Raw genomic sequence first — 24,555 nt, forward strand, 5'->3', positions numbered from 1 at the left:
AACTTCCTGGCAGATTAAAACTGTGTGCCCGACCGAGACTCGAACTCGGGACCTTTGCCTTTCGCGGGCAAGCGCTCTACCATCTGAGCTACCGAAGCACGACTCACGCCCGGTACTCACAGCTTTACTTCTGCCAGTATCTCGTCTCCTACCTTCCAAACTTTACAGAAGCTCTTCTGCGAACCTTGCAGAACTAGCACTCCTGAAAGAAAGGATACTGCGGAGACATGGCTTAGCCACAGCCTGGGGGATGTTTCCAGAATGAGATTTTCACTCTGCAGCGGAGTGTTCGCTGATATGAAACTTCCTGGCAGATTAAAACTGTGTGCCCGACCGAGACTCGAACTCGGGACCTTTGCCTTTCGCGGGCAAGCGCTCTACCATCTGAGCTACCGAAGCACGACTCACGCCCGGTACTCACAGCTTTACTTCTGCCAGTATCTCGTCTCCTACCTTCCAAACTTTACAGAAGCTCTTCTGCGAACCTTGCAGAACTAGCACTCCTGAAAGAAAGGATACTGCGGAGACATGGCTTAGCCACAGCCTGGGGGATGTTTCCAGAATGAGATTTTCACTCTGCAGCGGAGTGTTCGCTGATATGAAACTTCCTGGCAGATTAAAACTGTGTGCCCGACCGAGACTCGAACTCGGGACCTTTGCCTTTCGCGGGCAAGCGCTCTACCATCTGAGCTACCGAAGCACGACTCACGCCCGGTACTCACAGCTTTACTTCTGCCAGTATCTCGTCTCCTACCTTCCAAACTTTACAGAAGCTCTTCTGCGAACCTTGCAGAACTAGCACTCGTGAAAGAAAGGATACTGCGGAGACATGGCTTAGCCACAGCCTGGGGGATGTTTCCAGAATGAGATTTTCACTCTGCAGCGGAGTGTTCGCTGATATGAAACTTCCTGGCAGATTAAAACTGTGTGCCCGACCGAGACTCGAACTCGGGACCTTTGCCTTTCGCGGGCAAGCGCTCTACCATCTGAGCTACCGAAGCACGACTCACGCCCGGTACTCACAGCTTTACTTCTGCCAGTATCTCGTCTCCTACCTTCCAAACTTTACAGAAGCTCTTCTGCGAACCTTGCAGAACTAGCACTCCTGAAAGAAAGGATACTGCGGAGACATGGCTTAGCCACAGCCTGGGGGATGTTTCCAGAATGAGATTTTCACTCTGCAGCGGAGTGTTCGCTGATATGAAACTTCCTGGCAGATTAAAACTGTGTGCCCGACCGAGACTCGAACTCGGGACCTTTGCCTTTCGCGGGCAAGCGCTCTACCATCTGAGCTACCGAAGCACGACTCACGCCCGGTACTCACAGCTTTACTTCTGCCAGTATCTCGTCTCCTACCTTCCAAACTTTACAGAAGCTCTTCTGCGACCCTTGCAGAACTAGCACTCCTGAAAGAAAGGATACTGCGGAGACATGGCTTAGCCACAGCCTGGGGGATGTTTCCAGAATGAGATTTTCACTCTGCAGCGGAGTGTTCGCTGATATGAAACTTCCTGGCAGATTAAAACTGTGTGCCCGACCGAGACTCGAACTCGGGACCTTTGCCTTTCGCGGGCAAGCGCTCTACCATCTGAGCTACCGAAGCACGACTCACGCCCGGTACTCACAGCTTTACTTCTGCCAGTATCTCGTCTCCTACCTTCCAAACTTTACAGAAGCTCTTCTGCGAACCTTGCAGAACTAGCACTCCTGAAAGAAAGGATACTGCGGAGACATGGCTTAGCCACAGCCTGGGGGATGTTTCCAGAATGAGATTTTCACTCTGCAGCGGAGTGTTCGCTGATATGAAACTTCCTGGCAGATTAAAACTGTGTGCCCGACCGAGACTCGAACTCGGGACCTTTGCCTTTCGCGGGCAAGCGCTCTACCATCTGAGCTACCGAAGCACGACTCACGCCCGGTACTCACAGCTTTACTTCTGCCAGTATCTCGTCTCCTACCTTCCAAACTTTACAGAAGCTCTTCTGCGAACCTTGCAGAACTAGCACTCCTGAAAGAAAGGATACTGCGGAGACATGGCTTAGCCACAGCCTGGGGGATGTTTCCAGAATGAGATTTTCACTCTGCAGCGGAGTGTTCGCTGATATGAAACTTCCTGGCAGATTAAAACTGTGTGCCCGACCGAGACTCGAACTCGGGACCTTTGCCTTTCGCGGGCAAGCGCTCTACCATCTGAGCTACCGAAGCACGACTCACGCCCGGTACTCACAGCTTTACTTCTGCCAGTATCTCGTCTCCTACCTTCCAAACTTTACAGAAGCTCTTCTGCGAACCTTGCAGAACTAGCACTCGTGAAAGAAAGGATACTGCGGAGACATGGCTTAGCCACAGCCTGGGGGATGTTTCCAGAATGAGATTTTCACTCTGCAGCGGAGTGTTCGCTGATATGAAACTTCCTGGCAGATTAAAACTGTGTGCCCGACCGAGACTCGAACTCGGGACCTTTGCCTTTCGCGGGCAAGCGCTCTACCATCTGAGCTACCGAAGCACGACTCACGCCCGGTACTCACAGCTTTACTTCTGCCTGCCTGATTAAGGGATCTGACATTCCACACTCCAATCCGTAGAACGCCAGTTTTCTTCCTCCTGATAACGATGTCCTCTTGAGTAGTCCCCGCCTGGAGATCCGAATGGGGGACTATTTTACCTCCGCAATATTTTACCCAAGAGGACGCCATCATCAAACAAAGTTAGGGGCATTAAAATCACCCAGAAGTAGGAAAAGTGGGAGTGGAGGCGAGAGATGAGAAATTAGTGCAGCTAATACATGGTGCAACACTTCACCGTCTGGAGGGACTTATATCTTGCTGATGGTAATTTCCTGCATTGTCCTCACAGTTTCCAAAAGTGTTTCAAGGGGGAATAGGTTCGCTACAGACATAGACATAGATGCAGACTCCACCTCGCAGTCTGTCACAGTCAGTACAATTTTTGTAGTACCCCTGTCAGGCACAAAGAGCTGTGGTCCACATCACAGGAAACAAAGTTTCTTGAAAAGCAATGCAAAACGCAAGTCTAATGCTTAAAAGTTGTCATGATTCAGCGAGGTGGGAGAAAAAACCGCCACAGTTCCACTGGAGCAATAGGTAGTCAGTCATTTGGGAACACATGAAGGGATCAAGGAGACAGTTTAGGCCTCAGTGTGACCATGAGTGCTGGTATCCAAGACTGTTGCGTCTGAAGCGTCAGCACGATATAGGACCTTGAGCGATTCTACAATCTGCACCTCGTCCTCAGACCTGGAACTGCTAGGGACTGGTGGTGTTAGGACCACTGGTGACCCATGGTAAAGTTAGCTTTGAAAAGCGTGCCACAGCACGTAGCGTCAAGCAGTTGCCCTCCGTTTTCTGGCGGTGGCGCCGTTGTCGCAATTGAAGGCTTCGGTGTCTCCCTCTAGAGGGAAAGGGGAAAAGTGGGCTGTTCGCGTGGGTTTAAGATGTGGCTGTATGGGCTCTTGTGGAGAGTTGGCAGTTGCGGCATGAAGAAGCACTGTGAGACTTAACTTCTGAGATCAATCCCCTTGAACGTAGAACTACTTAAACCCAACTAACCTAAGGACATCACACACATCCATGCCCGAGGCAGGATTCGAGCCTGCGATCATAGCAGTCGCGCGGTTCCGGAGTGAAGTGCCAAGTACCGTTCGGCCACCGCGGCCGGCCACCTGCGGGTTTATTCGACTGTTAGCCTCTGCTATGTCTGTGAAAGTCTAAGGCACCAATGGTTGTAGTGTTTAAAATGCAGGGCACTAAGACCTGATTCATTTTCTCGCCTGCCATAACTGGTATTACTAGACTCACATGTAAAAGGTACTCTAAGAAAGAAGAAAAAATTCCTTTTTCCTCGTGGTAAGAACTAGTCAATTGCATAAGGAATTCCTGCTCATCTGGAAGCTCTGACTTACGTAAATTTGTTTTTATATATATATATGGCTATAATCAAGCAAGGTTGTTAATGAAACTTCCTGGCAGATTAAAACTGTGTGCCGGACCGAGACTCGAACTCGGGACCTTTGCCTTTCGCGGGCAAGTGCTCTACCAACTGAACTACCCGAGCATGACTCACGCCCCGTCCTCAAAGCTTTACTTCTACCAGTACCTCATCTCCTACCTTCCTAACTTTACAGAAGCTCTTCTGCGAACCTTGCAGAAGATTCAGTATAACTGTCACCCTTATTTAGCCTTCCTGTGCATAATTCTGATTAAATTTATGTGTGTGTTATCTCTACATTTACACAACACTGTGCTCTCGAAAATTATGGACTACTGCTTTGTAGGCGTGGAGGTGCGAGCCAGATGTGTTCCATCAGGTTCACACCATGCAAATTATGTGGACGAGACAAGACGAGTTCAGTATCGTTCTCCTCCAGTCACTGTACCACAATTCTGTCTTCGTGACAGGGTCATCGTCGTTGAGGAAAACATAAAGCGTGAAAATGTACAGGTTATCTGCATTAGTGTACAGGTAATCCTCAGCTGTCATGGTGGCATCGGTTACAGATGCCATGTAACCCCAGGTGATTGCACCCACCACATAGTCCAGCTCTCACTGTCCAGCATATATGTTGTGCATCTTTTGGGTAACTATTCACCTGGATGATGGCATGTCTGGATATTGCCATCAGCATAATGTAACCAAAAGAACATGATTCATCCTACTAGACCATACGTTTCTAGTGATCCAGTCTCGATGAGCCTGCTCCCACTACAGTGGTAATGACTGTTCTGGTGTAACCACTGGCGCCAGAACGAAGACAAAGAACGCAAGACCAGAGAAGTCAGTGAAACGACATGGGCCAATGGCGCACTGATTAGGACCGCACCATGACTGGAGTGACAACTGCAAGAAATGAATATAGGCGACGCTCCTGCCAGCCTCGGCCAGACATTAGTGGACAGCATTAGCATGGCCTAGCAGAGACTGCTACGAGAACTGATATTTGTGATCCACAAACTGAGATACAGACTTGCCTGAACATTGCATATTGCACTAAACTAATTTTTATTGCATTTCGCCCATCGCTTGCAACACCTTTTTACATTAAAGTTAAGTATTGTCAATCTGCTTTAACGAAGTAAAACTATTAAAGTTATTTGCTTGAATTGTTGTATAGCATTCTGAGAACGAAGCATCCATTAGGCACCCTACACAAGACGAGAGGACAAGATCCAACAATGATGCTTTAATTCTGTCCACATGCAAACTTGTTTCAGGTCTTATAGTATGAATATTCACATTCAACAACTTGTGTCAAACTTTGTGCTGTGAACCACTTGTGCCGGCACCAGAATTATACTGTGTCGGCAGATCTGCAACAAATCACCACTTGCCCTGCTGTACAAACCTCTGACCTCGGTGTTCTGAGATGAGTTGTGGGCGCTCAACACATCACTATCTGCTCTAGCTTTCACTGGTCTCCAGCCACTTTCTCTAGATGCCGACGACGCTGGCACGTTCGAAGCCTCTCCGTTTCTGAGGTTATCATTCGTAGGCACTTAGTCCTCCATAACTTGTGATCTTTTATGTAAGGTGTTTTAAGCGTTCGCACAGCTGTCAGCGAGAAAGGTCTTAACTTTCTTCTACCTGTACATTATTGGAACCATGCATAACAAAAGTCTTTCTCGACACACGTTCTGCTCTCTTCTTGATATACTTACTAACACAATTCTCGACCATTCTTTTAAATTCTGTCATAATTTGTTTTGTGTTCTGTTTCAACATTTGTTTCCTTCTCCAGTAGTTCCCTCATCGCTTTATGATATTTTATTGGGACTGCGTCCCTCAAGTTTTCGTAACTCTATAAATTGGTATAATTCCTTTTCTGTTACGTACTTTACCGAGATTCCATCAATTTTGAATATACTACATAGAATATATTTTAAAGTATTTCCTCGACAGTATGTACACTGTGTTTAACAATATCGTATGTTTTGCGGTGTGCATGTTTGCTTGTCACCTCAAGCAGAGAGGTACCTGGCATTTCTACAGATTCTCGCTGTGGTCTGTCTCTTTAATAATTTTTTCGATTCTTTCTTCTCGTTGGCTGTTAGCATGCACCTCTTTTTGTGTTACATCACCTGTATTACTTTTATGCACGACATTTGGCAAATGCTTGTCAGTTTCCAGTTCGTGATGTAACTTCAGAATAAGTGTTCTGTCTTCCATGATTAGGTATTACTGTGTGTGAATTGTATAGTCCACCTATGGCGTACGAGGCTTTTAAATGTAAATTGGATCCACAGTTTATGCATGCCCATGGCTGACTGTCCTGGTTCACCAAAGCACGAAGTACTGGAATCTCTGTGGAGCAGGCGTTGTGTTTCCTTAAATTCACTTACGGACTTTGTACCAAAATATATACTTTACAAAACTTCTTTCGCTCTCATATATCCCCCTGAATAATAAAGAAATTCTTATGTCACACAATACCTTATTGTATTACACCTTAATTATATTAAGAAGGCATGTTGAACACTGTCACTGTTGCTAATTGTGGGCATGTATACGCATTGTTCAAGTGCAAAATTCATTGTCTTTGACTTTAATAGTAAGTGCATTGGCAATGAAATCAGTATATGGCCCTGTGCATGCGCTACAAACATATGACACAGCTCTCTTGGAAGCCTTACTATGCTTCGCAGCAGGTGCATAAACACACTGCCTGTGTCCAGTGGCCTATAGATGCACAGTGAGGCTAGGACAGAGGAGCATGCTACTCAGAATGCTGCGTGCTTTTGGCACCACGTCAGTAGAAGCCTTGTGTGTGGATCTGGGGTCTTGCCGCATTGACGTCATTATCTACCACAGAGCGGTGGTGTGCTGGGTCAAGAGGGGTACACACTACAAGATTCCACGAATAACAGGAGAAAACATTGTAGACATGAGTCAATTAAATAACTGCCACCTTGACACCTGAAAAATGGACTGGGAGATGACCGACAAATGCCATCGTGTTTTCTCCTTCTTCCACAATTTACAGGTACAGCTTCATCACAAGCATACGGATCCACCCATGCCATTGTTCACATTGCGACTGGGCTTGAACGGAGTGTGCCTTAGCTAAAGTACTACATGCACGTGTGGGGCATATAGGTCTCCTGAACATGTGACATTACATTCAACACCCTCACACATATAAGATCTGTAACAGAGCATAACGACATCAAAGAAATGCTACGAGACCCAGACAAATAGTGTGCTCTAAGCAACGAAACTGTTAATGTTTCAAGAACACTGCACGAAATCTACAGACAAGGGAACTCATATGGCAGATCTCAGACAAGCACATAACAACCACAACAACACGATCCTTGGGAGGACACAAACTCAGACACATCACAGACATTGATGTAGATGCGGTCACAGAAAATGACACAAGCACAGCAATAACATCATATTATAAGAGGTTCAACAGCTAAAACAGACAAAAAAAGATAACTACAAGAAAGGAGGCATCGCATGTGATTTTTTCATTTACCTGATATGAATTTTCAATACAACAGTTAAAAACGGGAAGGAAAACGACTAATTGAAGAACTGAGACACTCATTACATCTAAGGAATATGCTATATGGTGAGGCGAATCTTCAAGTTTAAGTTCTGTGGTTCCGCTCCAGCCTATGACACTGCTTAAAGATAAAAACATCATGCTCAGGGACATACAAGATAACAGCACACATACGACATGTATATGGGTAACTATATCAAGCCATTGCAACACAAACAGTGCAATAGTACGCCCTAGATAAGATCTAATAAGTGTCACTACTCCATAGACAGTATAAACAAATACACTCGCAGTCACTCATGGTGTACTTCATTTAGTAACGTTTCTGCCAAGGCCCTCCCACATGGAATGGCAAGCACACAAACCATAATTTATATGTTATATTTTGTTTTAACAGTAAAATAATATTTGGAGATCATTCCTTTCCTACGTTTCTATTTTCTGCTCTAAATTACTATCATTTATTAATACTCTATTTCCTACAACTAATTTAATTTACTTTTTAATTCATTGTTATTACCCTTCTTTTATAGCTCAAACTAATTTTACTAGTGATGTAGAACAATGCAGTATTATATGTAAAATTGCATAATGCACGAAATGCTTTTTAAAATGTCAGGTAGCAGGTCTTTAAATATGCAACAAATGTAATGCAATGTGCACTCACAGTTTTTCGTGAAGTCAACTACCATTATCTACTACAATCGACAATCGATTTGCATTAATATAAGTCAATATCAGGAACCATTTACGCATAAATTTCCCCATGCTGAGTCAAGATCTGTACCCACAACACTTGTGACACACTGTCAATTACAGGGATTTGTTTACAGAAGACGTCGTACGCCACTACACACGACTCGACCTGACCACACGCGCAGCTGGATTGCCGGATTAACACGACCAGCCATCTTGACCATTATGTAGCGACCACCGAAAATTTGTCCCATACTGGATGTCGAATACGTATTTCTCGCTCATCACAAGCAGTCGCCTTTACTACTAGGCTGCCTCACCACACGACTGCACATGTGACTTCCAGTTTCATTGAGGCTGATGTTCCAACAAATGATTTCCAACAACTACTGCCAGACGATCTCATATTCAGCTCTCGTGGCAGACTGAACCTCCGTCTCTTACAGACGCCATTCCTTCAATGGTGCTATTTCGGCTCATTCTGTGAAACGCAATTATAGTGTCTGCAAAACAAACATGGAAATAAAACTGACAGCTTAAAGTTTGAGCCAAGTGAGGTCGTTTGATAGGATGACCTACTAGTTAAGGCTACTGCTTGTGGCAAATGTTAAACAAGTATTTTACACCCAGTATGGCGCAAATTTGCAGTTGTTACTAAATACTGACACGTCAAAAAATAATTTGAAGGAAAAAATACAGGAAATCACATAAAAATTAAACTTCATTCTACAACAGTCCATAACTTTATTCTGCTAATGGATATTATTTTTACGTCTTTTCCTTCATAATGACCCATCATCATTTCCTTTTGACGACCATAACGAACTTGCAGATAATTATTTATTCTCATTAAAGTAATATTTTTAGTTACAATGCATAAATTTAGCTGTAACACCAATTTTATACAAATTTACTTTAGGAGATGGGAAACCACCACTGAAACGATAACTTTCACCCGACACACCTATTCATTCACTACATTTGGAGAGTAAAAGTTGTTTATAGTACCTTTGTCAAATAACTGTGGTTTGAACGGGTTGTAATTCACACTCTGTTCCCAGAGAAATATCTCGAGATACACTATGATACATGCTTACACAAACATCAAAAATTAACAAATAAAATGCCGTTTCTTGACAATTATAACTTCTATTTTATCGAAAAATACAATAAAGTGAAATTCTGTTTTTGGAAAAGATCACTTGGCTAACGCCCTCATAAGTGGTATGGTGAATGTGGAAATCGTGCATGTATAGCGACAGTACTCACCGCAGGAAAGAGACGGAAGCATCGTCAAATGTGGGAGTGGGGCAGGTAGCTGTGTGCTTTGCAGCTGGAACAGGAGCCCTGCTGCAGTTTTTGTGGCCCATGTGCAGCTGACTGGTCGGGGTGCCCTCGCTGTCTCCAGTGGCTGGAGTGCTGTGCAGAGACACAGGGTGTGGTCACTCTGTACACACGGAGGACAGAGGGCAGCCCACTGCAGACAATGCTGCTGAGAGTTTGTCCAGACACAACTAATAGAACACACACTTTCAACATCAGTAGTGGGTCCTCTGAGACGAAGGACTTACCCCTGTGCTAATCGGTTTAGCCCCCACACTAGAAGCATCGCTTAGCAAACAACAGGGTGAATAAATTAAAGTACAAATAAAAGGTACATGCTAAGGTCAACATTTAGGTTGAACTGATATGACAACTAGTCATCAGCGTAGTTTAAATACATAAAAACAACATTCCCACAGAAATAAAAATGGAAATACTCTTTACATGTACAACTTGTACCATTATCATCAGATTGTATCGGTAGCTGTTAGGGACTTGGCTGTAGGATGCACAGCTGGTAAATTACAGAAGAGCAGATTCTGAACTGTGCACCAAAAGAAATTTAGAGAAGCAAGGGTTACAGATGTGTGATACTGTGCAGCTATTCCGTTAATACGTTTAACTGTCACCAAAAGAGGCAAGTAAATATATTTGTTTCACATTGGCCAACGAGCACTCTCAATAAACTAGCGAACATTGAGGAATGAGTAAGATAAAAAAGGCAAACAGAAGCATTCTATACATACACTTATGCATGATATGTAGTCAGCAGTTGTTATTCGAATGAAAATTTTTATATTCTATATATACAGTTCTATCAAACTGTGATAAGAAGATTTCCTGTAGAACGAAGGAAAGAGTTGGATTTAAATTAAGGAGACATGGGTTACATAACACAGGAGACAATTCAATGTTGTGTAAATACGCATTAAATCATTATCAGTCATTAAATGTGACTAAAGTAAGCTGTGGTTGCTACAAGTGAGGAGAAGATATAGGTCGATGAGTGGAAACTCTATCAGTGATCTCTTTACAAACTACTAGGACTTGTAGAGGGGGGAGAGAACGTAATATGTTGAACAAGAACTCCGTCTGGAAATGTACTGTATGCATTCTACGACAGTTTGAGTTCACATGTTTAAATCATTCACTTCTGCTTCAAGAAGGAATTAGGCATGATGTAATACAGTTATTAGGTAACAGTCCGAAAGTAAACACAGCTAAGCATCCATTTATCAGTTCCACACATCTGTTTCCATTAACACTTAAACATTACCTTCTGCATGTACTGTTTGCCAGCTTGATCTTTTGTTTTGGAGTAATGTGAACACGTAATATTTAAGTGATAATACAAACAAGGAGGCTTAGCTGATAAAGGAATCTTTCGTTGTGTTTCTTTCGAATTGTTATCTAATAACTGTACTGCATCACACCTAACTCAGCTGCTCAAGCAGAACTGGATGAGTTAAACATATGAACTGAGACCGTCGTAGGAGGGAAACGGTATGTTTCTGGACATGGATTCCAGTATTCACTCCCCTCTACAAATCATGTAAGACTCTAAAGGAAATTTCTGAACCTCCTGTACACACACACACACACACACACACACACACACACACACACAAAACATCTGCAAAAAGCCAATATGTGTGAACTATTGGGCATTAGGATTTTATGGTGCATTTGTTAAGTGATACAGCATATAGAAAATGATAACGAGACAAAAGGTCTTATGTATACTCATATTGTGGGAGATGTATCAGTAACTGCAATGTATGGGCTAGGGAATGTCCTAACACTGTGAAGTTCTTTGGGCAGCCTTTAGAAACAGCTCAGAGAACTACAAGCAAGGCTGCCAGGTTGGTAGACAACTGACAGATGTTCCACCAAGAAGCACATACAGTGTTTTGACAATAAAACCACCTCTGCTAATGTGCTAGAGAATGGGAATGTCCAAATTACAGCACATATCCTTTGGAACAACGGAACACAAGGCGAAAGGAAATGGGAAGCGTTGTGTGGATCTGCGCATTTTGTGGATCTTTCTGGGTTGCGGAGATTGGTCTGTTGTCTCCTGAAGTGGCCGCAGGCTGTTTGAGGAGTAAGTACCTACAGCTTCCTGGAGACGTACTTGTGTCACGTCCTGCAACAGATGTCTTCCTCATGATTCGATTCAGCACCGCACCCTTCTTCTTGGATTCTAGCACACATCATAAGACCTGTATCTAATAACACTCTACTACTTGGGGAGAATAAACAAAGTTTGTTCTGTGAACCGTAGGTATATTTCAGAAATGAACATAGAAAGTGAAGGAGAAACATAGAAATCAAACTGCAGTAGTGATGTGGAAATAGCGATCAGTCTGACAGTCTTCTGTACAGCACCTGTTTTTTTCCAAGGTTTAATTTTTATGTTATGACAACATCAGAGATGGAAAGTTTTAAATTCTTTTCTGATCTCTTTGAACTGCGCTGCAGAGTTCCTGGTGTTAACGCCGGACTACACGCTTGTTGATCAACGCCATCCTTCCTTTATGCAGCATATGTCGGTTGTAAATATCTCATTGTGAACACCAGAAGAGACAGCAGACAACAATATATGTAATATTGAGTAAAGAGATTTTGGTGAATTGCACAGCACACAGAATAAACCCTGCAGGTCGCTGCCATGGCTGCTGACACTACACATCGTTGTGTCTGGTGTACATCTGTTGTGAGCAGCACATCACTGTGTCCACCCCACTGCTGATACAGCTCCTACCCTCTTCACAGCAATATACCGCTTATTCAGATACTTTACACCAGAACCTATAAGGCTGTTGCACATATGCAGTTCAGCACATCTAATGGCCGCAAATAATGATAAAACCATTTATAAATCTACGAATAATTAAGTTCTCCAATGATTTTTTTAACCTAACCTATCCGGTAATAAACCCAGTTGGATCTAGTACTTCTTTAATTCTAACAGGTGTGAATATTACTGAACTATCAGTTTAACAAGTAACAGCAGAATAATAATAAACACGAATTCTCTACAGACGAATGGAAATGGTAGAAAGCGAGCATGGGGAAGACCAGTTTGGATTCAATAGAAATGTTGCAACATGTGAGGCAATACTGACCCTACAACTTATAAGATAGATTAACGGTAGGTAAACCTACGTTTGTAACATTAGCGGACATAGAGAAAACTTTTGAGAATGTTGACTGGAATACTCTTTTTCAAATTTTGAAGGTGGCAGGGGTCAAATAGAGGGAGCGAAAGGCTATTTACAATTAGTACAGAAACCAGATGGCAGCTATAACAATAGACAGGCTTGACAAGAAAGCAGTGTTTGGGAAGGGACTGAGACAGGGCCGTAGCGTATCCCTGATGTTATTCAATCTATATATAGAGCAAGCAGTAAAGGAAAAAAAAGAAAAATTAAGAGTAGGAATTAAAATCCATGGAGATGAAATAAAGACTCTGAGGTTTGGCGACGACATTGCAATTCTGTCACAGACAGCAAAGGACCTGGAAGAGCAGTTGAAAGAAAAGGACAGTGTCTTGAAAGGAGGATATAAGATTGACATCAACAAAAGCAAAAGGCGGATAATGAAATGTAGTTCAATTAAATCGGGTGATGCTGAGGGAATTAGATCAGGAAATGACAAACTTAAAGTAGTAGATGAGTTTTGCTATTTGGGGAGCAAAGTAGCTGATGATGGTCGAAGTAGAGGGCACATAAAATGTAGACCAGCAGTGGCAAGAAAAGCGTTTCTGAAGAAGAGATATTTGTTAACATCGAGTATAGATTCAAGCGTCAGGAAGCCTTTTCTGAACGTATTTGTATGGAGTGTAGCCATGTATGGAAGTGAAAGATGGGTGGTAAATAGTTTAGACAAGAAAAGAATAGAAGCTTTCGAAATGTGGTGCTACAGAAAAATGCTGGAGATTAGATTGGTAGACCACAGAAATAATGAGGATATGCTGAATAGAATTGGGGAGAAGAGGAATTTGTAGCACTTGACTGAAGGAAGGGATCCGTTGGTTGGACATATTCTGAGGCATCAAGGGATCACTGATTTAGTATTGCAGGGCAGCGTGGGGGGTTAAAACTGTGGAGGGAGACCCAGACATGAATATATTAAGCTGGTTCAGAAGGATGTAGGTTGCAGTAGGTACTGGGAGATGAAAAAGCTTGCACAGGATAGAGTAGCATGGAGAGCTCCTTCGAACCAGTCTCTGGACTGAAGACCACAACAACAACATTAAACTAACATGAGAAATCAATGAAAGCATCGCGAGATATCAGAAAATGTCTGTCAGTGATGGTGTATTTTGCTGCACAGATACACGTAAAGGAGCTGGAAGTACACGCACACACACAGAACTACACAGGACTGGACAAGGTAGACATGTAGCTTCTCTTGTATTTACCTGGTTTCTGCTGGTGGCTCAGACAGCAGCTTGAGCACTTCAATTAAATCTTCACGCTGACAATGTAGCGCATCTGCCCAACCCTTCGTGGCCATCACGTACAAAGTATGAGTCTTTATAAAGGCGGCGGCGGCCTTCTTAAGGCTGCTACAGGAGTTCCGAATAGCGAGCACAGCTGTGGCCACCGCAGTCTCAACAGACAGCTGTGCAGCCAACTGCTGCTCGCACTGTGCCTTCAGGCCTGACAAGCCGTACTTATCAGCCGCGGCCAGCAGCTGGGGGGCCATTCTGGCCAGCTGCGGCGCCTGCAGGGTATACATGTAGGCCACGAGATGGCGCAGCAGCGGGCCCCCCACGTCTGGGACTGTGGCCTCCAGCGTGCCGTGGCTGAAAATAGAGGCGAACACGGGACTCCTGGCGGCCAGGACGGCCCTGTGCGCTGCCAGACGGGTGTCGCCCGCCACCAGAGTCACCACGGCGCTGCCTCCAGCGTCCAGCAGGGTGCCCAGGTCCACAGCTGCAGCCTCTTTCCCCTCCTGGACCTGTCCTGCTGTGGGCGATTCTGAAACACAGCATCACTGAGTAGACCTTCCCCCTTGCACAGCACCATCCATGTGAGAACATGCTGGAGCCACAACTGGATCTGCGTCAACCATCACTTCCTAACACTAAAAGAACCAGACTTCGCCATACCCCTGGTAGTACCATGTGGGTCATTTTTGACCTGCAGTAGAAAACCACCATTTTGTTCGTATTTGGGTGGTATTTTAAGCGTCTTCATGTTGACAATACGTCTCTACAATGAACAGTACGTGGTCAAATATAAATTTTCTCTAAGTACACATTTTTTTTATTTTAAATGTTACAGAAGAAATTCCACAATCTTTCGTAAATTTGGTAAAGCAATGTTGTAATGTTTTTCTTTATAAAAAGATTGAAACAGAATCAAAACATATTGTTTATGTGAGTATTAATAGTATTTTTCCTTTTATAGAAGAATAAGATAAGTACCAAATATTTGTGAAACATTCTAAAAAGGAGTAGGTGACTAAAATGCTCTGCATTTTTTGTGGTTATTGCAATGAAGGAAATAAATCATAAGAATAAATAACTTCAGCCTATAATTATAGATATTTAAGTATATTTAAGAAAAAGGACGTGACAGAATTGCCTACTCAGCGATTCAAAAAGCCGACAACAGTTTTTGCTCGGCATCTTTCGCACGCACACGTACTTGTTGCACTTGACGTTTTATTTCCCTTTGTTGTTTTGTTGTCTCCAGGAAACCTGAATTTGAGAAGACCTTCTAATTCCTTATTGGCCACTGGCAGTATCAAGTGCCTGTAAGGGGAGATTGACTTTTGTCTGCAGTGTGTAAGAGGCAGCGAGGTCATCTGCTACTCTGAGGATAAGGTCCCGACGTGAAATCTTCTCAGAGGTACCTGACTTAAAAATTGTGCGAGCGTTAATCATGGCGAGGTCAAGGAAAAGACACTTACAGGGCATCGTTGTGTAACAACTCTGAGACTGTAGTATCTAGCGATTTGGTCAAAAACATCGACTCCATCCTTAGTGTCATTATAAAACTTCACTGTTTCTGGAAGTTACTTCTCAGAATTCTCATTCTTCTGACATCCAGCATGCATGTCACTCAGGATACGGATATCTTTTACGTTTTCCCATCGTAAGCTGTGAGAAGATGGTCGCCTGACTTGTGAGTGTGTTGCATACAGTGTGTCGTCTCCACTTCAGCGCTCATCTGCCTGTTTAATGGAGGTGAGGAAGCTGTCAGTCGTGACGTTCCATAAGGGCGACGCGACTGACATCTGCTGTAGTGTAAGAGAACTGTTAGTAGTGCTCCAGACAGTAGTGTAGGAGGGGGCGAGGGGATTCTGCACTGTATAATATGTTGTCTCGAATGAAAAACAGCCCACAGTTGCACTAAATTTTGTTTCTTTTAAATCTGGACCATGGTTTCTGCTATAATAATATAACCTTCTTCAGAACTCATACACACAAATAAATGAATAAACTCTTAGACCAGCAGCTGTGTCAAGACCAATAAAATAGTTTCAAGAGACATAAGCCTGTTTCGAACATAAATAAAATTACATATGGCAACGTATGTCCTTCGCCACTACCTCTGTTATACTGTCACTGCCACGATGAAAATAACGAAGTATAATATGTCACATGTTATTTTGTAGTTTTGCAGTGTTACTTCGCGTAGGTCTGCATGTCGCCAGTCCATAGAAAACGGAAAGCCTCGCTGATATAAAGTATCATTCGACAACCGAATAATTTGTATTTAACGTTCTTTTTGGCCCAAAGTATAATATACCCTAACAGCTCGCGAATAACGTCGAGGCGTGCCCAGATCATATTTAGTGACAGAAAACCGGTGTTACTGATATCAAACTGTGCGTTAAATAGGTATGGGTCAAAAATGACCCACATCGTACTACTGGTATAATAGATAAATTTTTCGTACTTCTAGGTGAGAGAGCTAGGGGGGATGAAATTTTGGTAAGTTGTACAATCCCATAAATGATGAAAAGTCACGGGAGCGTTTGGTCGTGCGATGATTATAGAGGCGGGTAACGTGGGTCAAAAATGACCCACATAGTACTCCTAGTAGAAATATTGTTCTTCACAAGTCAGCACAACAATACGACATTCTTCCTGTGTCAAAATAATGAGTCACGTGAATACCCACATATCCTTAACGACACCATTTGATCCAGCACATCTTAGATTCCACCTTAAATGAAGTGGACAAAGTCATGACGAAACTGTATTACTAATGGTTTGTGACAAAACGACGACAAATCAGCGTCCGAACACCTGTCGTGGATGGCCACGTACTCTAACACCTTGTTGCTTATTTAGGAAATAAAATCGCTGGAGGAGTAAGGAGCGAGGAAAAAGTAAGAATCAGAACAAAACCTAGAAAAAAGATGTTAGCCTCTAAAACTGACTGGTAACACACCAGAAAAATGCTTCCAAAAGCGTGTTTGTAGTGTTGCATCTTGTAAAGGTGAGACCTGGACTCTACGATATACGGAACTGAAAAACGAAATACTTTTGAAATGTGTTGTTAAAGGCACACCGTGAAAAGTCAAAGGGACTAATAAGATAACAAACAACGAAATCAATAAAATAATGCTGGCTAGAAGAGGTTTGTTGATTATCTGTTTAGGTGCAATGGACATATATATATATCATCAGAAAAATACCAGAGGAAGTCCACGGTTGAAGTTAGAGAATCAAACTACGAGAGATGCCTGCTGCCACATCCACACAGAGGTAGAAAAATCATGGGATAGCGGTATGCACTTTCACATATGGCGGTAGTCCGGCATACAAAAGGTATGAAGTGGCAGTTTATTGGCCGAGCTGTCGATTGTATTCAGGTGATTCACATCAAAAGGTTTCCAGCTTGATTATAGCCGCACGACGGGGATTAATAAACTTTGAAGGCTGATTAGAAGGAGGTGGTAGACAAATGGGACATTACATTTCGGAAATCGTCAGACAATTCAATATTTGGAGATCCTAGGCGTCAAGAGTATGCCGAGAGTACCTCTCACCACAAACAAGGCAGTGGCCGACGGCGTTCATTTAGGGGCCGAGAGCAGCGGCGTTTGTCAGTTCTAAGAGGCGAGGAACACTACGCGAAACAACCGCAAAAATCAATGTGAGACATGCGATACACGCATCTCTTAGGACAGTGCAGCGAACTTACGTTAATGGGCTATGACAGCAGGTGACCAATGTGAGTGCATTTGCATAACAGCACGACTTTCCCTGTAGCCCCTCTCCTGTGCCTGTGATCACATTGGTTGGACCCTAGACGACTGGAAGACGTTGGTCTGATTGGATCACGAAGTCCAGGCCCAAGCTGTCAACAAGACACAGTGCAAGCTGGTGCTAGCTCTATACTGGTGTGGACTGTGTTTACATGGAGGGGACTGGGTCCTCTGGTCCAATTGAGCCGATCATTGACTGGAAATAGTAATACTTGGCTGCGTGGAGATTATACACGATTGGGCTGTAACTATGAGATAAGTATTTGATCGCTAAGTATCAAAAAATTTGATTACCACATGAAGCTACAACAATTCCAAAACTTTTCTTGCCTAATGCAATTTATATATTTTCCCTCACTTTGTAAATTTGCCAATATCGTACATTCAACTTTATTTAGTATACTCTGCCAAAGAGGACGGTGTCTTCTGTAAGTACTGTTTGTTTTTCGCTATGACAAATCTGGTAAAGATAGTAATCAAAATGTTACAGCCCTGGAAAACTCCAAGTTTCTGGTGTGGAAGCATGATCAATATTTCAACATCCAGGCGTGCAGTACTTACTATATAGCTACTCTGAACCATGGTCAAAATTTTGTTCACATGATGATGAACAAGACAAAAGATATGAAACATCGCTAGGACCAAGGCTTGGTGGAGCAGGTGGGAAGGAAACCGAAAAGGGCTAGACCCTCTCATCGATATGGTGATTATCTGTGGATGTCAGGAGATTGCATTAAGGCCCCCTTAATGACTTAGATCCTACTGAAGTTGACAAACAAGATGACAAGTACATGGGTAACTTTCGTGCAATTATAAAGCATGTTTCAGAGGACAGGCCTATGACTGTGCTGCATCTATGTGGGGGAATTCCTGTGGGGTTTATGCATTCATACAACAGAACTACCCTTTAGCTGTTTATTCTCACTGTGGAGCTCATAATTTCTGCAAAATCCATCTGTTTTTCGTTATTGAGTATCCCAGTTGAAGCAAAAAATTTTCTTAGTTTCATTATTGTCCGTTCGAAAGGCAAAGTAACTGTTTGTCACAATTTATAATTACAATCTGACTATACCTCCTCTGCGTTTCCGAACAAAATACAATTCTGTGGATTTGGCTCCACCTAAATCCCTGGAGCTGGAACTAAACATTGAAATGACCAACACTCGGTGAGAGCTGTTTTACAAATCAGAAGCCTACTTCTCGCCGCTGCATTGTCGTCATCGATGGCGTATAGACAATAGCATGAATCAGCCAACTCTCGTCGATGGGAACTGTCCACAGTGATCCCTGGGTTTCCTTAAATAGTTATTCTCCAGGAAGAACCGTGCTGTCCCGTTCTAACTCGTGACCGGATACGGGCACGGTCTTGCGATAAGGCCAGCGACCTCTTACTTTTGCCTGTCGAGATATCTATTGGTCTGTAGTTCTTAGTCCGCCATCTGAAAATCTTGCGTGGCAGCTATGGACTGTATGAGCGTTACATTCTGTGACATACATGGTACAACCGTAATTCATGTTGCCGCTGCCCGCCCTTCTCCCCCAAAAGTGCATCTAGGCCACAGCAGGCCCTGGAGGCCTCGACCGTGTTGGAGCATTCACCATTCTGGGGAAGGGGGGAGGGGGACGATCCACTTCTATTCATATGGGATGAGAGCGTGACGAATTGTGGCTGCCCACAGGAGGTCTTGGGTGGGGGAAATGGTAGATGGCGCAAAGAGAGTCGCATTACTGGCGTCTGGAGTGCAAGAAGGAGTTATGGCACCCATTAGTGGTTTGGATCCATGATGGGCCCATACTTCATGGATATGCCAGCAGCAACAGCCTCTTCGCAGCAACTGAAATTCAAACAATGCCTGCCCAATCAAATGGAGAATAAAGGGAGGGTGTCCACAGCTGCACTGGATCCTGCAAAGAAAACCTACACCATCCATTGATCCAAGAAGGTAGGGGGCTGTTCTGATTCTAGGGAAAATGGTGATTTATGAGGTTGGCCATGTGGACTGATGAAACTAAACTGAACAGCAAGAATCAGAATTCTGCTGATGATAATTGGGGCCATTGTCAGTGACCAAGGCTTGTGGGACACCTTTAAGGGCGAACAACCATGCAACAATTTGGATCGTCTTCACTGAGGTTGTGAATGGCATGAAAAACATAAAGGAGAACCCACAGCTCACATTCAAAATCAGACGCCACACAGATCCAAGGAATGGGCCAGCAAAGTCCAAATGAAGACAGGACCAATGAGTCACCATAGGAGGCGATGGAAAATACTGACAGGGGGGCACAGCTTGCTAGTTTTGACATGTGAGGCACTCTTTCACCATTCTCGCATTAAGTGTCTCCATATCCTTCCAGTGGATGTATTGCTAGGAGAGTCAAAATGACTTCCCAATGCCATAGGGTTCTGGGAATGAGGACCTGAGCGTGGCCCATCGCGACCTTTATCAGCGCAATGTGATGCAAGGATAAAGACCTTTGCTGCGTGCTACAGAAGGCTTGGAGGTCTGGGTATATGAGAGATTACTTTGTCTGCAGGCCATCTTTCTCTTGTATAATGCAAAACCTCCTGGAGGACATGGCCTGTCACTGTGTGTTATCCCACAATTGGAAGATAGGTCTTTGGTGATGGCAGTCTCACTGTCCTCATGAAAACAGACTTCTGGACCCTCATGAAATTCTGGGTTCTGGCTGACATGAAATCGCGATAGGATATTGGCATTGGCGGCATTACGGTGATATTGGATACCATAGGCATATCCTGAGAGAAACAGAGCCCACAGTGGCAAGTTGCTGAATACTTGAAGAGTCGCATTAGAGGCTTATGATCTGTCATGAGTGTGAAACGGCGGCTACAGGTGTAGGCATGGAAGCGTTTGCTGCCAAAGATGATGACCAAAGCCCCCTTTTCTATGTGGTTCCTCTGTCCTGCTGTAAGTGTCTTGGATACAAATGCAGTGGGTCGCTCCACGCCATTCTCAATATGGGACAAAAGTGTGCCAGTCAGCATCAGCCACTAATACCAATGGTTTCGTTGGATTGTATACCATGAGACATGTCGGTCGAAGAGGGCCTTCTTCAGGTTTTGGAACACCTTATTACATTAGGATGGCCACTTCCAGGGAACTCTGTTACAGAGCGAGTGGTGCCAGAATCGCTGAAGCATGAGGCATGAATGGTCTCTAGCAGTTTGGCTGACTTCGGCTGGAATGCATCTATCGAGGCCAGTAATTTTTGGATGGCAAGCACACAATGTGGTGTAAGAAATATGCCTGATGTCCTGAAGATGTATCCTAAATATTCGACCTGGTGGTGGAAAAAGAACATTTGCCAAGATAACAACGAAGGTAAGCTACTGTGAATGGGGAGAAGAGCAACATCAGCTGTATACTTTCCAACAACCAGAAAATTGTCAAGGTAGCTCACGGTCCCTGAGACGTCCTTTAAGTGTTGCTCATTCCCCCCCCCCCCCTGTAAAACATGGACCTTGCTGTTGGTGGGGAGGCTTGCAGGCCTCAGCAATACAGATGGCCGTACCATAGGTGCAAACGCAATGGCGGGGTATCTGTTGAGAGGCCAGACAAATGTGTAGTTCCTGAAGAGGGGCAGCAGCCTTTTCAGTACTTGCAGGGGCAATAGTCTGGATGACTGACTGATCTGGCCTTGTAACACTAACCAAAACGGCCTTGCTGTGCTGGTGCCGTGAACAGCTGAAAGCAATGGGAAACTAGAGCCGTAATTTTGCCCGAGGGCATGCAGCTTTACTGTATGGTTAACTGATGATGGCGTCCTCTTGGGTAAAATATTCCAGAGGTAAAATAGTCCCCCATTCAGATCTCCGAGCAGGGACTACTCAAGAGGATGTCGTTATCAGAAGAAAGAAAATTGGCGATCTACAGATCAGAGTGCGGAATGTCAGATCCCTTAATAGGGCAGGTTGATTAGAGAATTTAAACAGGGAAATGGATAGGTTAAAGTTAGATATAGTGGGAATTAGTGAAGTTCGGTGGCAGGAGGATCAAGACTTTTGGTCAGGTGAATTCAGGGTTATAAATACAAAATCAAAGAGGGGTAATGCAGGAGTTTGTTTTATGATGAATAAAAAAAATAGGAGTGCAGGTAAGCTACTACAAACAGCGTAGTGAACGCATTATTGTGGCAAAGATAGACATGCAGCCCATGCCTACTACAGTATTACAAGTTTATATGCCAACTAGCTCTGCAGATGATGGAGATATTGATGAAATGTATGATGAGATAAAAGAAATTATTCAGGTAGTGAAGGGAGACTAAAATTTAATAGTCACAGGTGAATGGAATTCGAGAATAGGAAAAGGGAGAGAAGGTAACATAGAAGGTGAATGTGGATTGGGGATTAGAAATGAAAGAGTAAGCTGTCTGGTAGAAATTTGCACAGTGCATAACTTAATCATAGCTAACACTTGGTTCAAGAATCATAAAATAAGGTTAGATACATGGAATAATCCTGGAGATACTAGGAGGTATCAGATAGGTTATATAAAGGCAAGACAGAGATTTAGGAACCAGGTTTTAAATTGTAATACATTTTCAGGGGCGGATATGGACTCTGACCACAATCTATAGGTCATAAACTGTAGATTGAAACTGAAGAAACTGCAAAAAGGAGATGGGACCTGGATAAACCGACTAAACCATTGTACAGAGCTTCAGGGACGGCATAAGGGAATAATTGACGGGAATGGGGGAAAGAAATACAGTAGAAGAAGAATGGGCAGCTCTGAGGGACGAAGTAGTGAAGCCAGCAGAGAATCAAGTAGGTAAAAAGACGAGAGCTAGTAGAAATCCTTGGGCAACAGAAGACATATTCAGTTTAATAGATGAAAGGAGAAAATATAAAAATGCAGTAAATGCAGCAGGCAAAAAGGAATACAAACGTCTCAAAAATGAGATCGACAGGAAGCGCAAAATGGCTAAACAGGGATGGCTAGAGGACAAATGTAAGGATGTTGAGGCTTATCTCACTAGGGGTAAGACAGATACTGCCTACAGGAAAATTAAAGAGACCTTTGGAGAAAAGAGAGCCACTTGTATGAATATCAAGAGCTCAGATGGAAATCCAGTTCTAGGCAAAGAAGGGAAAGCAGAAAGGTGGAAGGAGTATATAGAGGGTCTATACAAGGGCGATGTACTTGAGGACAATAATATGGAAATGGAAGAGGATGTAGATGAAGATGAAATGAGAGGCACGATACTGCCTGAAGAGTTTGACAGAGCACTGAAAGACCTGGGGTCGAAACAAGGCCCCAGGAGTAGACAACATTCCATTAGAACTACTGACGGCCTTGGGAGAGCCAGTCCTTACAAAACTCTACCATCTGGTGAGCAAGATGTATGAGACAGGCTAAATACCCTCAGACTTCAAGAAGAATATAATAATTCCAATCCCAAAGAAAGTAGGTGTTGACAGATGTGAAAATTACCGAACTATCAGTTTAATAAGTCACAGCTGCAAAATACTAACACGAATTCCTTACAGGCGAATGGGAAAACTGGTAGAAGCCGATCTCGGGGAAGATCAGTTGGGATTCCATAGAAATGTTGGAACATGTGAGGCAATACTGACCTTATGACTTATCTTAGAAGAAAGGCAAACCTACGTTTCAAGCATTTGTGGACTTAGAGAAAGCTTTTGACAGTGTTATTTGGAATACTCTCTATCAAATTCTAAAGGTGGCAGGGGTAAAATACAGGGAGCGAAAGGCTATTTACAATTTGTACAGAAGCTAGATGACAGTTATAAGAGTTGAGGGACATGAAAGGGAAGCAGTGGTTGGGAAGGGAGTGAGACAGGATTGTAGCCTCTCCCTGATGTTATTCAATCTGTATTTTGAGCAAGCAGTAAAGAAAACAAAAGAAAAGTTCGGAGTAGGTATTAAAATCCATGGAGAAGAAATAAAAACTTTGAGGTTCGCCGATAACATTGTAATTCTGTCAGAGACAACAAAGGACTCGGAAGAGCAGTTGAACGGAATGGACAGTGTCTTGAAAGGAGGATATAAGATGAACATCAACAAAAGCAAATCGAGGATAATGGAATTTAGTCGAATTAAGTCGGGTGATGCTGAGGAAATTAGAATAGGAAATGAGACGCTTAAAGTAGTAAAGGAGTTTTGCTATTTGGGGAGCAAAACAACTGATGATGGTCGAAGTAGAGAGGATATAAAATGTAGACTGGCAATGGCAAGGAAAGCGTTTGTGAAGAAGAGAAATTTGTTAACATCGAGAATTGATATAAGTGTCAGCAAGTCGTTTCTGAAAGTATTTGTATGGAGTGTAGCCATGTATGGAATTGAAACATGGACGATAAATAGTTTGGACAAGAAGAGAATAGAAGTTTTCGAAATGTAGTGCAACAGAAGAATGCTGAACATGGGTAGATCACATAACTAATGAGGAAGTATTGAACAGAATTGGGGAGAAGAGGAGTTTGTGGCACAACTTGACAAGAAGAGAGGACCGGTTGTAGGACATGTTCTGTGGCATCAGGGGATCACAAATTTAGCATTGGAGGGCAGTGTGGAGGGTGAAAAGCGTAGAGGGAGACAAAGAGATGAATACACGAAGCAGATTCAGAAGGATGGAGGTTGCAGTAAGTACTGGGAGATGAAGAAGCTTGCACAGGGTGGAGTAGCATGGAGAGATGCATCAAACCAGTCTCAGGACTGAAGACCACAACAACATAGTACCTCCAAAAAACTGATGTAACTTCGGCGATGTCAAACGGAAGCTATGTG

At 43.4% G+C, this 24,555-nt stretch overlaps 1 protein-coding gene across 1 annotated transcript in view; it reads right to left on the reverse strand.

Moving 5' to 3' along the window:
• Positions 1–24,555, reverse strand: part of LOC126108752 (uncharacterized) — a 46,089-nt gene that overhangs the window by 11,711 nt on the left and 9,823 nt on the right. The window contains exons 3-4 of the mRNA XM_049914095.1: positions 13,971–14,532; positions 9,491–9,640 (exon numbers count right to left, since the gene is read on the reverse strand). Coding sequence (XP_049770052.1) covers positions 9,491–9,640; positions 13,971–14,532 — 712 coding nt within the window. The remainder of the gene's footprint in view (positions 1–9,490; positions 9,641–13,970; positions 14,533–24,555) is intronic.

Source organism: Schistocerca cancellata, chromosome 11, assembly GCF_023864275.1.
Source record: "Schistocerca cancellata isolate TAMUIC-IGC-003103 chromosome 11, iqSchCanc2.1, whole genome shotgun sequence".
NCBI lineage: Eukaryota > Metazoa > Arthropoda > Insecta > Orthoptera > Acrididae > Schistocerca > Schistocerca cancellata.